At 44.2% G+C, this 14923-nt stretch overlaps 1 protein-coding gene across 1 annotated transcript; it reads right to left on the reverse strand.

Moving 5' to 3' along the window:
• Nucleotides 1-4439: 4439 nt before the first annotated feature.
• On the reverse strand, nucleotides 4440-14548 carry LOC115086022 (nebulin-like). Its single transcript, XM_029592603.1, has 3 exons — nucleotides 14366-14548; nucleotides 5648-5761; nucleotides 4440-4983 (listed from the first exon to the last, which is right to left on the reverse strand). The coding sequence occupies exons 1-3, from the start codon at nucleotides 14543-14545 to the stop codon at nucleotides 4504-4506; spliced, it is 774 nt and encodes a 257-aa protein (XP_029448463.1). The 5' UTR covers nucleotides 14546-14548; the 3' UTR covers nucleotides 4440-4503.
• Nucleotides 14549-14923: the final 375 nt, after the last annotated feature.

Raw genomic sequence — 14923 nt, forward strand, 5'->3', positions numbered from 1 at the left:
TCTGTGTGCTCCTTTAACTGAGAAACAGCTTCTTGCACTTTGGATCCGAATAAATTGTCTCCTATGCAGGGGAGGTCAACTAATTTATCCTGGACCTCTGGCCTAAGGTCTGAGGCCTTGAGCCAAGCCCACCTTCTGGCACTGATGCCTGACGCAGCCACCCTTGAAGCCGTCTCGAAGCCATCGTAGGCAGCCCTGACTTCGTGTTTTCCGGCTTCTAATCCTTTAGTGATGATGGTTTGTGCAGCCTCCTTATATTCATTTGGAAGAGATGGAATAAATTCTTCAAGTTGTTTCCATAAGTTTCTTTGGTATTGTGTGATGTAGAGTTGATATGCTGAAATCCTGGAATTCAACATTGCACCTTGAAAGACCTTATGACCCAGGGCATCCAAAAACCTGTGGTCCTTTCCTGGAGGATTTGAAGAGTGGACTCTTGTCATTTTGGACCTTTTCTGTGCTGATTCAACAACTACTGAATGGTGGGGTAGTTGTGATTTTTGGTATCCAGGAGTGGATTGCACCAAGTAAATAGTGTCCATCCTTTTGTTTACTGGGGGAACAGTACAGGGATGTTCCCAAAGGCGATGCTGTAGCTGTAGGAGAACATCATGTATGGGAATTGCCACCACTTGCTTTGGAGGGTCAACGAATTGCAGTACTTCCAAGGTCTGCTGCCTAGAATCCTGCTCTGATACCAATTTAAAGGGGATAGAGTCAGCCATCTCCTGCACAAATGTGGTAAAAGTAAGATCTTCTGGAGGAGATTGTTTCCTAGGATGTGATGGTGATGGATCAGACATGAAGGCTTCTGATGAAGTGTCTGAGGCAGTGTCACTCCATGTATCATATTCTGGAGTTTTTTGTTGTGGTACTGCAGGTTTAGGTGGAGGAATAAGACCAAAAGGACCTGGCAAAGGGTCTTCAGGGGAAGAGTCCTCTTCTCGTGGATTAGTTGGCAAAGAATCCAATAAATCCTGTTATCTCTTTTGTAAGAGAGAATATAGTGCTGCTTCTGAGGATCCTGGAGCCCCAGGAGGAAGTGGCACCGATGAAGAAGTCTTTGGCATCGAGGGTATCGGTGCCTTCGATGTTTGTTTAGTGGGTATTGTTGATATTCCACTTTTCTTTTGTGAAGGTGCAGTATGTATTTATTTATTTATTTATTTATTTATTTATTTAGAGTTTTTATATACCGACATTCTCGATATACATATCAATCAAGTCGGTTTCCATAGAACAAAACTGTCGCCGGTAAGGCGTTACATTAAACAATAGACAGAGTATTAAACAGATAACGTGCGGTGTTACATTAAACAATCAACATATTATTGAACAAAAGAACATAAATCAATAAATATTAAATATATAAATCAATAAATATTAAAATAAATGTGAAAGATATATAAAATAGACAGTAAAAATTTGTCAAATAACATGAATGAGATGATAAGATAACAGTAGTAACAATAGGCACCGAGATTGGAACCGATGATGTCATATGCATCGATGTAAACTCCGAAAAAAGAGGAGGCATCGACTGTGTAGTTGTGAGTGGCAGCAATGTCCATGGCATCGGGGATTCCCCCAGCATCGGCGTTGTCGCCGGTACTAAAGATGTCATCGGTATCGGTTGTACCGGCATTGGTGACATCCCATGTAGAGAAGACATCACCGGCATCGGCGGTATCGGCATAGTCGCCGGCAGATGTTCTTTTATTGCCTGCAGTACCGTTTCCTTAATGAATGCCATCAAGTCTTGTGGTACTGGGGGAACGCTCGGCACCAGAGTAGGCGGAGAGAGTATTACCTGCGATGGTGCCGGTTCCACCGATGGAGGCCTAGGTGACGGCGAGGTGTCTTTGTATTTCGGCCGTTTCTTGCTCGGTTCCTCATGGGAGGGAACTGATGGCGATGTCGAGGCATGCCGATGCTTATGTTTAGGCCTTACCTCGGTCTCCGATCGCACTGATACCGTCGACGGTGTTGGCGAGGTTTTGTCCCCAGAACCGTCCGGTCTACATTTTTTCAACAGAATTTTCTTGGTAATTCCTGTCGGTGAAGATTTTGATGAAGTAGATGGTGAAGGAATCAGTTGCAGGTGAAAAAGTTGTTCAATTTTTTACCTGCCGAAGTTTTCTTCCTTTTGGTGTCATTTCCTGACATTGCTGACAGGAAGAAATATCGTGGTGTTCACCTAAACAGACAACGCATCCAAGGTGCGGGTCTGTGACCGACATGGTCCGATTACAGGCTGGGCATTTTTTGAAAACCAATGCCATGGTGTTATTGACAGCCGATGAATGAGAGAAAAAATTATCAGCGTTTTGAATATAAGCCGATGAGATAGGGAAAGAGTGAGATCCCGTGAGGGAGAGAAAATTTTCAAATACTGACTTTCTAGTCAGAACAGAGTAAAATCTCAGAGGGCTCTGATGACCGCAATGCTGACAGCAGCGTGGAAAAACGAAGACTAGAGTGAGACCCCTGTGGCAGAGAATATCATGGCAAGCTGGGCATGCTCAGTGGCCTCACAGTGTCAGTCAAAAGTTTCTAGAAACTTTGACAGAAGTTTTCCCGCAATAGGGCTCCGTCAGTGACGTCACCCATATGTGAGGACTAGCATCCTGCTTGTCCTGGGATAAAAAAAAAGGTTTAATGGAAATTGTGAAACATGCAGTTGGCCATGTTTAACAAAGCAAAACATTTGCATCTGTCTCTTGAAGTCTGATTTGTATTGCATTTTACATTGCGGATAACATGAGGGCCTAAATCTACGCGCGCGCATACTTTTGTTCACGCACCAGGTGCAAAAAAAAGTACGCTGGATTTTATAAGATACGCGTGTAGCCGCGCGTATCTTATAAAATCCGGGGTCGGCGCGCGCAAGGTGCACAAATGTGCACCCCCTTGCGCGTGCCGAGTCCTGCACGAGCTGCCCGTTCCCTCTGAGACTGCTCCGAAATCGGAGCGGCCTCAGAGGGAACTTTCATTCTACCCCCCACGCACCTTCCCCTCCCTTCCCCTACCTAACCCACCCCCACGGCCCTATCTAGACTCCCCCCCCCCCACACCTTTATTCGAAAAGCTACTACTGCCTCCAGGCAGTAGTAACTTACGACAGCCGGCGCGGCAGGCCCCGACACAGGCCGCTGTGTCGGGGTACTCAGCCACGCCCCCGAACCACTCACACGCCCCCGAGCAGACACCACGACCCCTGGCCACGCCCCTGACTGCCCCTTTTTGCAAGCCCCGGGACTTACGCGCATCCCGGGGCTTGCGCGCGCCGCCAAGCCTATGCAAAATAGGCGCGCGCAGGGGCATTTTAAAAGGGTTACGCGCGTACCATATGCGTGTAACCCTTTTCAAATCCGGCCCATAATGTCCAAGTTATCCACATTTCCCACTTCCCCCTTTAATGTATCCTACTGCTTGCATTATGAATTAAGATGCTGCTGCAGAGGTATTCATTCTCAGCACGAGGGTCACCAACAGGTCAGTTTTCAGGGTGTCCCTAATGAATATGCATGAGATAGATTTGCATACAAAGGAGGCAGTATGCATGCATATTCATTAGGGATATCCTGAAAACCTGACCTGTTGGCAGCCCTTTCAGGGCTGGGAGTGAATACCACCAGGCTACTGTGTCACTCCTCTTCAGAACGTCCCCCCTCCCTGCTAATACAGGTAAAGGACAGGAACAGTAGAAATAACTAATTAATAGACTAAGAGAATATTAAAAAATATATATGGTGGAGTTCTCTTATTTGGCCCACATTTTTCATTCCAAGGTAAAGATAAAATAAAATATAGTAGGGCAAAGAAAAAGAGAAGAAATGAAGTGCTAGGAAACAGATAAGATGATATTTTTAAATAATATGGTAAGTTCTGCTTTCAATGTTCTTCTGGAACTGATTCCTGCAGGATAATTATGTTACAGCACAGACGTACTGCATAATCAGACCCGCAATTACTTACGTCACTCTGCAGATTGTATGCCTTCTTTGCGTGAGACAAACTAATACTATCAGGAGGATAGGCATAGTTATGCAGGAGATGTTTGTAGTCTATGTTGCTTGCAATAGCTTGCGCCTTCTGAGCCATATTGACTTGGACCATGTCCAGTGGGGCAGAGTATGTGGTCTCTGTTTTCTCATAATCCTTCTTGTATTCAATCTGTAAAAGCCAATTCAACGGCTATAAGAAACAGCTGCATTGCCACTGCAAGATGCATAATACATAGATTGTGCTTTTGAATAAAAATAAACTTTGATCCAACTTCAAAATATTTATTTATTTGTTTATTTATTTATTTATTTAAAAGTTTTTTATATACCGCACATGGGATCACTTACGTGTCCGTCTAAGCGGTTTACAAATTTACATACACAATAAAACAGAGTTTACATACTTAGTATAACCAAAATTTACATGCATAGTAGAGCAAAGTAATACCTAATAATAGTGGAAACAAAGGAGTATGAGAGAGTTTAGGGTGTTGATTTAGGTGCAGGTACTGTAATTGTATGCATCGTTAAATAAGAAGGTTTTAATAATCTTTTTGAATTCATTTCGATTGGGTGTCATCCGGATTTGGTCTGGTATGGAGTTCCACAGGGATGGGCCAAAGACTGAGAAGGCTCTTTTTCTTGTTAGTGCTAGGCTGGTAGATCTAACTGACGGTATTTCTAATAGGCATTTGTCTGTTGATCGGAGTTGTCTTGTTGGTTTGTATATGTGCAGCATAGAGCAGATCCATACGGAGTTGGAGTTGTAAAGCAGATTGTGAATGGTAGTTAAGATTTTGTATTTTATGGGGAGCCAGTGTAGATGTTGTAGTATCGGGGAGATATGTTCTCTTTTTGGTAGGTTGAAAATCAGTCTGGCAGTAGCACTCTGGATAAGCTGAAGTGGGTGTAGCGTGGATAATGGTAGTCCAATGCATAGCGCGTTACAGTAGTCCAAATTTGATAATATTAAGGCCTGTGAAAATATGATAAAATGTTTAGATAGAGCAATTTCATTAGAACGGCTAGTGGTGGGATACTTGGGTACTTCTGCATCCGCAAAACTTGTAGTGGATTTTCAGAAAGAAAATCTACCCATGTAGTTTCTCTTTGAAAATTCACTAGTATTCACATGGGTACAAAAGTACCACGCATTATCCCATTTTATCTGTGGATGGGATGAAGCGGTAAAACCTATTGAGTGAATTTTCAAAGGAGGTATGTGTGTTAAAAGAAACAGATATTGTAGCAATTTTCAAAAGTCCATTTATACGTGTAAAACCTTTTGAAAATTCAGCCCCATAATGGAGTGAATTTTCAAAGGAGTTACGTGTGTAAAAGTAGCAATTTTCAAAAGTCCATTTATGTTCATAAATCCTTTTGAAAATTGCCTCCTATATGTATACATTATATTTCAATTTTCACCATACTTGCTGGATCTAAGCCCACCTCCTGAAACCCCCATTTTTTTTAGAGCAATTAACAAAGATATAAATATAGATGCATAGTGAATCTATTTAGCCATTCAGTGGAAACAATTTTCATAACCCCTGATCCAGCCAGTTATAATACTTAGTTAGATGTTTTTAATAAAAGCAGAGTCCCGAGACACAGTTCAAGGTGACTTTAGTGACACTTACATCACTCTGTATACGGGCCACCTTCACTGAATGTAGCATCTTAGGATCATCACGAATGCTAAGGGCTCCAACCAGCTTCCCTTTGTTCTTTTCATCTTCCTTCTTATAGGCCACCTGCAGGACAAGGAAATATATTTCAAGCACAGCCCTGAATCAAGAACCAAAAAACCCTGTTATTATGTAAACCGATATGATATCCATTTGAATGTCGGCATATAAAAATTCAAAATAAATAAATAAATAAAAAGAAAAGTACCTGTATAGATCCCAAATACGGCACTTACATTGCTTGCAATTCTTGCACTTGCGTTAGCTGCAATAAGTGGGATTGTATCAACTTTAAAGAAAAAAGAGGTGGGCATGAGCTGAGCATCACCTGCACAGACAAGCTAAGGAACAGGGGAATGACCAAAAAAAGGGGATTTGTAAAAACACAGAGGGAAGGGAAAGGGGGGCTTGCTTAGGCTGAAAATGTATACATTGAAAGGCACAATGCTGTGAGGGTGTGCCTACTTCTGTAGGACTCCCGTACTTGCAAGTTCATAAAATAAAGAAAAGCAAAATTGCTTACCTTGTAATAGGTGTTATCCCAGGACAGCAGGATGTAGTCCTCACATATGGGTGACGTCACTGATGGAGCCCTATCGCGGGAAAAACTTCTGTCAAAGTTTCTAGAAACTTTTGACTGGCAGCCTGAGGCTACTGAGCATGCCCATCATGCCATGATATTCCCTGCCACAGGGGTCTCACTCCAGTCTCGTATGTAGCAATAAGCGTTAGCAAAATAAAATAATAAAACGTATCGGACCCAACTCTGCGGGGTGGCGGGTGGGTTTCGTGAGGACTACATCCTGCTGTCCTGGGATAAGACCTATTACAAGGTAAGCAATTTTGCTTTATCCCAGGACAAGCAGGATGCTAGTCCTCACATATGGGTGATTAGCAAGCTAGAGGCTGAGTCATTTTGTATTGAGGCAACAGTGAAGTATTGTTGTGGAAATGAGTCAGCCGTGGATTACAGCAGGTTGGATGTAGAAGGAGTTGGGATTATGCTGGAAACAAGTTCTTTAAGACAGATTGTCCATAGGCTGAATCTTGTCGTCCTTGTTTGTCCAAACAGTAATGAGCTGCAAAGGTGTGAAGAGAACTCCATGTTGCTGCTTTACATATGTCAAGGATTGGCACTGAACGATAGTGTACTACTGAAGTTGACATTGCTCGTACTGAATGCGCCTTTACCCGCCCTTGGAGAGGAAGGCCTGCTTTTTCATAGCAAAACTGTATGCAATCTGCTAGCCAGTTGGAGAGAGTGTGTTTACCCACTGCTTTTCCTGGTTTGTTTGGATCATAAGATACAAACAGTTGTGTGGATTTTCTGTGGACTGCAGTGTGGTTGATATAGAATGCTAGTGCATGTTTACAGTCCAAGGTGTGTAAGGCTTTTTCTCCTGGATGAGAATGGGGTCTTGGAAAGAATGTGGGTAAAACTATGGATTGGTTCAAATGGAATTCCATAACCACTTTGGGAAGGAATTTTGGATGTTTCTCGGAGAACCACTCTGTCATGTAGGAACTTTGTATAGGGTGCCTACGTGACAACTGCTTGTAACTCACTAACCCTTCTAGCTGATGTAATGGCTATGAGGAAGATAGTCTTCCATGTGAGATATTTAAGGTCACAGGAATCTATGGGTTCAAAAGGAGAATGCATTAGTCTTGTTAAAACCAGATTCAGGTCCCATTGTATGACTGGTGGCCGAAATGGTGGTTTAAGATGAGTTAAACCTCTCATAAATCTACTTTCGAGAGCTTGTGTGAAAATAGTTGCATCTCCCATCTTGTTATGGTTAGCTGAGATTGCACTTAAATGTACCCTTACAGAAGAAGTCTGGAGACCAGATTCTGACAGATGGTATAAGTAGTCTAGTAGAGAAGTAGTGGGGCAAGTGAAAGGATCGATATCCTTTTGCCTGCACCACAAAGTAAACCGTGTCCATTTTGAAGAATAATTCTTTCGTGTGGAAGGTTTACGTGAAGCTATAAGCACTTGAGATATACTTTTTGAAACATTGAGGGGTTGTAAGATCAAGCTTTCAACATCCATGCTGTCAGGGATAGGGATTGAAGGTTGGGATGGCGTAACTGACCCTGATCCTGGTTATGAGAGTGGGAGCTACTCCCAGGCGAATTGGATCCCTGACTGAGAGGTCTAGAAGTGTGGGAAACCATACTTGTCGAGGCCAATATGGGGCTATGAGTATCATGGACCCCTTGTCTTGTTGTAGCTTCACTAGAGTTTTGGTTATGAGTGGTATTGGAGGATACGCGTATAGTAGGCCTGAGTTCCAAGGGTGAGCAAAGGCGTCCTTGGCTGGCTGATTCTCTCGGTTGTGTAGAGAACAGAATTTGTCTACTTTGTGATTCAGATGTGACGCAAAGAGGTCTATTGTCGGTTGGCCCCAACGCTGAAAAAGCCTGGTCGCTACTGAGGGATCCAGGGACCATTCGTGTGGTTGGAATTGACGACTGAGGCGATCCGCTAGTACATTTTGAATGCCTGCAAGATAAGTGGCCCGGAGGAACATTGAGTGTGTTAGGGCCCAGGCCCAAATCTGTCCAGCTTCTTGACAAAGGAGATACGAGCCTGTACCTTCCTGTTTGTTGATGTACCACATGGCTACTGTGTTGTCCGTTTGGATCAGAACAGACTTGTGTGAAAGGCAGTCCTTGAACGCATGTAGCGCATAACGTATAGCTCGAAGCTCTAGGAAATTTATTTGAAATGTTGCTTCAAGGTTTGTCCAAGTCCCTTGTGTTTGGAGACTGTCTATGTGAGCTCCTCAAACCAAGGTGGATGCATCTGTAGTTAAAGTTATCTGTGGGACTGGTTGCTGAAAAGGTAGGCCTTTGCGCAAATTGTCCATGTTTGTCCACCAAAGTAGAGATGATCTTAGTTGGTGGGTCACTTAAATTGGATAATGTAGTGGTTGAATGGCTTGGATCCATTGTGATCTTAACGTCCATTGGGTAATTCTCATGGCGAGCTGTGCCATAGGAGTGACATGAACTGTGGAGGCCATATGGCCTAGTAAAGTTAGAAACTGATGAGCTGTCGTTTGTTTCTGTAAGTAAATGGATCTTGCTAGTAGAGTGAGTGTCTCTGCTCGATCTACAGGTAGAATGGCCTTTGCTAGATTGGTGTTCAATTCTGCTCCTATGAATTGAAGTAGGTGAGTTGGAGTGAGATGGGATTTTTGATAATTGATGAGAAATCCCATGGAGTGAAGTAGGGCAATTGTTCGAGTCAGAGACGCGAGAGCTCCTTGCTGAGATTGACTCCTGATGAGCCAGTCGTCCAGATATGGGAAACATGGACACCTTCTTTGTGCAAGTGTCCTGCTATTACTGCCAGACATTTGGTGAAGACTTTGGGAGTAGATGCCAGTCCGAGTGGCAGAACTCTGTATTGGAAATGTTGATGGCCCACCATGAAGAGCAGATATTTGTGATGAGGAGGGAATATGGGAATGTGAGCGTAAGCGTCTTGAATATCCAGAGAACAAAGCCAATCTCCTGTTTGAAGTGGAAGCATGGTGCCTAGAGAAACCATCCTGAATTTTTCTTTTTTCAGAAATTTGTTGAGATTTCTGAGGTTTAGAATGGGATGTAGGCCTCCAGTTTTCTTTGGAATGAGGAAATACTGGGAGTAGAATCCTCTGCTCTGCTGAGTCCGGGGCACTGGCTGGACAGCCCTGGCTCTCAGAAGGATGGATAATTCTACTTGTAATTGAATTAGTTGCGAATTTTGTTGTGGGAAGAAACTTGGTGGAGATTCTGGAGGAATTGAGAGGAAATTTAGTTTGTAACCTCGAGAGACTATGGAGAGTACCCATTGGTCTGATGTTATGTTTAGCCAATGTGTGTGAAAATAGGATACTCTTCCTCCCACTGGCAGGTCTGGTTGAGGATTTCGGGGATGGACTTGTTCTCTGGTCTGTATTTCAAAAGCCCGCCGCTGGGCCTGTCTGTGCAGGAGGTTGCGGAAGGGTAGGCCTAGGCTGTCTGGCCTGGGACCGTTGTTGTGGTCTAGTTGATCTACCCCTAGAAGTTTGGGGGTAGTATCTCCGTGGCCTATAGTAAGAGCGTCTGGGTTCTCTTCGGAAAAGGTGATGAGAAGATTGTGTAGAGGGCTCTTGTGGGATTTGAGACAGTTGACGTAGAGTCTCTATATGGTCCTTAAGCTGTTGTACTGCTTCTTGGACCTTTTCTCCAAATAAATTGTCACTGACACATGGTAGGTCCACAAGTTTTTCTTGAACCTCAGGCCTGAGGTCTGAGGCCTTGAGCCATGCCCATCTACGGGCGGTGATTCCAGCTGCTGCTGCTCTGGAAGCCGTCTCAAAGTTGTCGTATACTGCCCTCACCTCATGTTTTCCGGCTTCTAGGCCTTTGTTGACTATGGCTTGTGCTGGTTCCTGGAATTGTGGTGGCAAAGAGGTAATAAATTCCTCCATTTGCTTCCATAGGTTCCTCTGATATTGTGTGATGTATAATTGGTAAGCAGAGATTTTTGTATTTAAGATGGAACTCTGATACACTTTTCTGCTTAATGAGTCAAGGAACTTATGGTCTTTACCAGGTGGAGTTGATGAGTGTGGACGCACATGTCTCGACTTTTTCTGTGCAAACTCTACTACAACAGACTGGTGTGGTAACTGTTGTTTTTGATATCCTGGAGCTGTCTGCACTATATAGGTTGTGTCCACACGCTTGTTCACTGTGGGGACAGAAGATGGATGCTTCCAGATGCGGCGTTGAAGATCCAAGAGAACCTCATGGATTGGGACAGCCAGCACTTGTTTAGGTGGGTCTACAAACTGCAGAACTTCAAGAGTTTGTTGTCTGGTATCTTCTTCTGCTGTTAGTTTGAAGGGAATGGAGTCAGCCATGTCCTGAACGAATGTTGAGAATGATAAATCCTCTGGAGGTGATTTTTTTTCTCTGATCTAGAGAAGGTTCAGACATGAATCCCTCAGAAGATGTTACAGACTGCTGGTCATCCGGGTCGTCTCTATAGAGAGATTTTGGCGATGACCTGGGAGGGAAGTGAAGGCCTGAAGGGCCTAGCTGTGGATTATCGGAGGAAAACAAGGGTGAGGTCTCTTGAGGCTTTGTTGATGGTAGGTTATCAATGACATTTTGATATCTTTGCAAAAGACGTCGATAAAATGCGAGATCTTGTACTTCAGGATGCTCAGATGATGGTTGCCTCGATGATACAGTGGTTGTCATTGATGTAGTCGTCGGTGGAAGTGTTGTGGAAGACTTCGACGTCGATGAAATTGAGAACAGCATCGAAGAGCCCGATGTAATCTGGGCGAAGATGGACGTCTTTCCTGGTCCCGTGGCCGCTTTGCCATCGATTCCTCTTGGGACGTCGATGTGGACGATGATGGTGGACGATGTCGATGACGATGTTTCAGCTTTAGATGGTCTGCCGACTTCGTCGATACTATAGACGATGGTGAAGACGGACGATCACCGGATCCGTCCGGGCGTGGTTTTTTAAGTAAGGCTCTTTTAGTCGCTCCAGCCGGAGACGACTTCGACGATTTGGAAGGGGAAGGAATTAGTTGCAGCTGGAACAAATGTTCCATTTTTTCCTGCCTAGCCTTTCGCCCCTTTGCTGTCATTTCGGCGCATTTAGGACATGTACTTACATTATGTTTTTCACCGAGGCAGAGGACACATTCTAAATGTGGGTCGGTGATCGACATGGTTCTGTTACAAATAGGGCATTTTTTGAAGCCCGTAGCCATTTTGTTATCGACGGCCGTCGAAGAATGTGAATTCGTGAGAAGAAAAATTTCCAAAATTGAGAAATCAAATTAAGAAATCAAAACTTCTCATAGAAGTTTCTCGGGGTTCCCTTTCACCGGAGAATTTTGCGGCTTTTTTAATGTGCTGGTTTATCCTTGAACGTTCCTTAATTTTGTGGCTTTTAATATGATGGTTAACCCTTGAACATTCCTTAATTTTGTGGCTTTTAATTGTGACGGTTTACCCTTGAACGTTTCTGGGTCTGTTTGCAACTGTTTTGTAAGCTAGGGGTCTAACTGTTAGAAAACACCTTAGGGTCACAGCAGCAATATGTCTTATGTTCCTTACGTGTTATTCTGTTTCCAGGTGCAGCCCAGACCCATCTGTAGATCCTTAAGGCAGCAAGTAATCCTGCCACGCACAACCGGATCCTGAATTGGTACAAAGATACCGTCTCAGCTCTAGAGCAATTGAGACCCTGTACCAGGACCTGCAATGATATAGATCCCGTCACCTCTCGCAACCATGCTGTCCCGGGGCTGGTGAAACTTCTGTGTGCCTTGCATTTTTTTGCAACAGGAAGTTTCCAGAATACAGTTGGATTGGTTTGCGAGATGAATCAGTCCTCACTCTCGCGGCACTTTGGACAAGTCTTGAGAGCTATGATGAAACGCATTTGGAAGTATATTTATTTCCCGGTGGACCCTGTGCAACTGCAGAAGATCCGGCGTGGATTCTTCGACATGTCTGGGATCCCCAATGTATTGGGAGCAACAGACTGCACCCATATTGCACTTACCCCCAGTGCGGAACAGGAGAGTGCATTCCGCAGTCGGAAGTCATTCCATTCGATGAATGTGCAGGTGGTATGTGATGCCTGTCAACGGGCATATTCTCTCTCATAGAAACTTCTATGAGAGAGAATATTGGTAAAAGTATGACTTTTCAGTCAGCAAAAAGTTTTGAAGAAACGCAACGGCTCCTGTCCTGCGATCCCTGAAGCAGCGTGGAAAAGCGAAGACTGAAGAGAGAGACACCTGTGGCAGAGAATATCATGGCATGCTGGGCATGCTCAGTGGCCTCACAGGGCCAGTCAAAAGTTTCTAGAAACTTTGACAGAAAGATTTCCCGCGCTGGGCTCTGTCGGTGACGTCACCCATATGTGAGGACTAGCATCCTGCTTGTCCTGGGATAATAAATATTGCATCTTTGACACTGACTATACAAACACCAGGAAACATATCTACACAATTCAGTGGACCCTCCAGTTAGAACCCGCTTGACATACGAATAACTTGAGTTACAACCCAAATTTTAGTTTTGAGTTACAACCAAAAGTCCTGAGTTACAACCTGAATGCCAGCCAAGGCCATGCGTATCCGCAGCAGCAGAAAGGGAGTGTAGCACTCAGCTGGCTAGAAGCAAGGTATCAGGAGGGGAGGAATGAGTATGCTGGGAGGGTGAAATGAGTGTTGGGGGGCCAGAGATGTGCTCTGAGGGGGTGGGGAGGGGGGAATCCTCCCTTCCTGCAAGCCAAAGATGTCAACTAGAATGGTGAGTACAGTATGAAATTGTTGTTTCTGGTAGGCTAGACACATTTTTAACTTTTTGGTGAGTACGCTATGAAAATTATAGGTGTTTCTGGTAATTAAACACATTATGCAACCCTTTTTTATTATGAAAATGTTAGGTAAGAGGTGCTTTGGGAGGTTCGCAACGCATTATGGGTATTCCCATTATTTCTTATGGAAAAAATACTCTTGACTTACAAGCAACTTGAGTTGCAGCCAGCCCTCTGGAACGAATTGTGAGTTCGTAAGTCAAGGGTCCACTGTAGTAACAAAACACTTTAGGATAAGGCAATTTACTTCTACTTGTGCATTAGCCTGTGCCACCTGGTTCTCTATCAAGACTACGGTTACTTACCAAGCAACCAGCCATCACCGTGTTTCCCTTCCGGAAAATCGGTTCAAGCAAGGAACGAGCAAGGATGTAGGAATCATGGCAGCTCCCTGGAAACCTGGAAACTACATTCAGGATCCGTTGACGGGCATCACACACCACCTGCACATTCATCGAATGGAATGACTTCCGACTGCGGAATGCACTCTCCTGTTCCGCACTGGGGGTAAGTGCAATATGGGTGCAGTCTGTTGCTCCCAATACATTGGGGATCCCAGACATGTTGAAGAATCCACGCCGGATCTTCTGCAGTTACACAGGGTCCACCGGGAAATAAATATACTTCCAAATGCGTTTCATCATAGCTCTCAAGACTTGTCCAAAGTGCCGCGAGAGTGAGGACTGATTCATCTCGCAAACCAGTCCGACTGTATTCTGGAAACTTCCTTTGGCAAAAAAATGCAAGGCACACAGAAGTTTCACCAGCCCCGGGACAGCATGGTTGCGAGAGGCGACGGGATCTATATCATTGCAGGTCCTGGTACAGGGTCTCAATTGCTCTAGAGCTGAGACGGTATCTTCGCACCAGTTCAGGATCTGGTAATCCTAGGATAGTTGTGCATGTCAGGATTACTTGCTGCCTTAAGGATCTACGGATGGGTCCGGGCTGCACCTGGAAACAGGATAACACGTAAGGAACATAAGACATATTGCTGCTATGACCCTAAGGTGTTTTCTAACAGTTAGACCCCCAGCTTACAAAACAGTTGCAAACAGACCCAGAAACGTTCAAGGGTAAACCGTCACAATTAAAAGCCACAAAATTAAGGAATGTTCAAGGGTTAACCATCATATTAAAAGCCACAAAATTAAGGAACGCTCAAGGATAAACCGGCACATTAAAAAAGCCGCAAAATTAAGGAACGTTCAAGGGTAACCATTAAAAGCCGCAAAATAAGGAACGTGTTCTACGGTAAAACGAAAGTCATTCCTTACCTCGGCCTGCTCCATGCGATCTGCATTATCTTCTTCCAGTCTTCTGTTGGCAGGGTTAATCACTATTGCCCGTGTACTTGCCCTAATTCTTGCTTGCAGACGCAAGAAAAAGGTAAACAGGACGAAGAAATAAACAGTATCCATTACAGAAACTGAACCCACCGGAAGCCAACAGCACATTAATGCCAGTGTAAAGCGGGCGCAAAGTTTTGATCGCTAAAAAAATCACTAAAGAAGCACTAAATTTCAGCGCACAATATGGCATCGGATACGAATACCTAATTGGCGCATTTAACTAACATTTGCATGCCACTGGCGTTATCCTGTTCGCGCAGATTTTCTGTGTGCATTAAGAACGCGTTAAGTCACTTATTGCATACACATTCCCTTTGCGCTCGAAAAATGTGCGTTCAATCACGCGTTCGGCCCTAAGCTCAGCTGCACAATCCAAAAACCCCTTCCCCCCCTTTATCTAGAAATGTGCTTTGAGACAAAGAATAGTGTGTGGATTTTTCTAAATGCAATAGGATGAATAGATAAGAGCAAGGACAGACTGGT

This window comes from Rhinatrema bivittatum, chromosome 2 (genome assembly GCF_901001135.1).
Source record: "Rhinatrema bivittatum chromosome 2, aRhiBiv1.1, whole genome shotgun sequence".
Lineage (NCBI taxonomy): Eukaryota > Metazoa > Chordata > Amphibia > Gymnophiona > Rhinatrematidae > Rhinatrema > Rhinatrema bivittatum.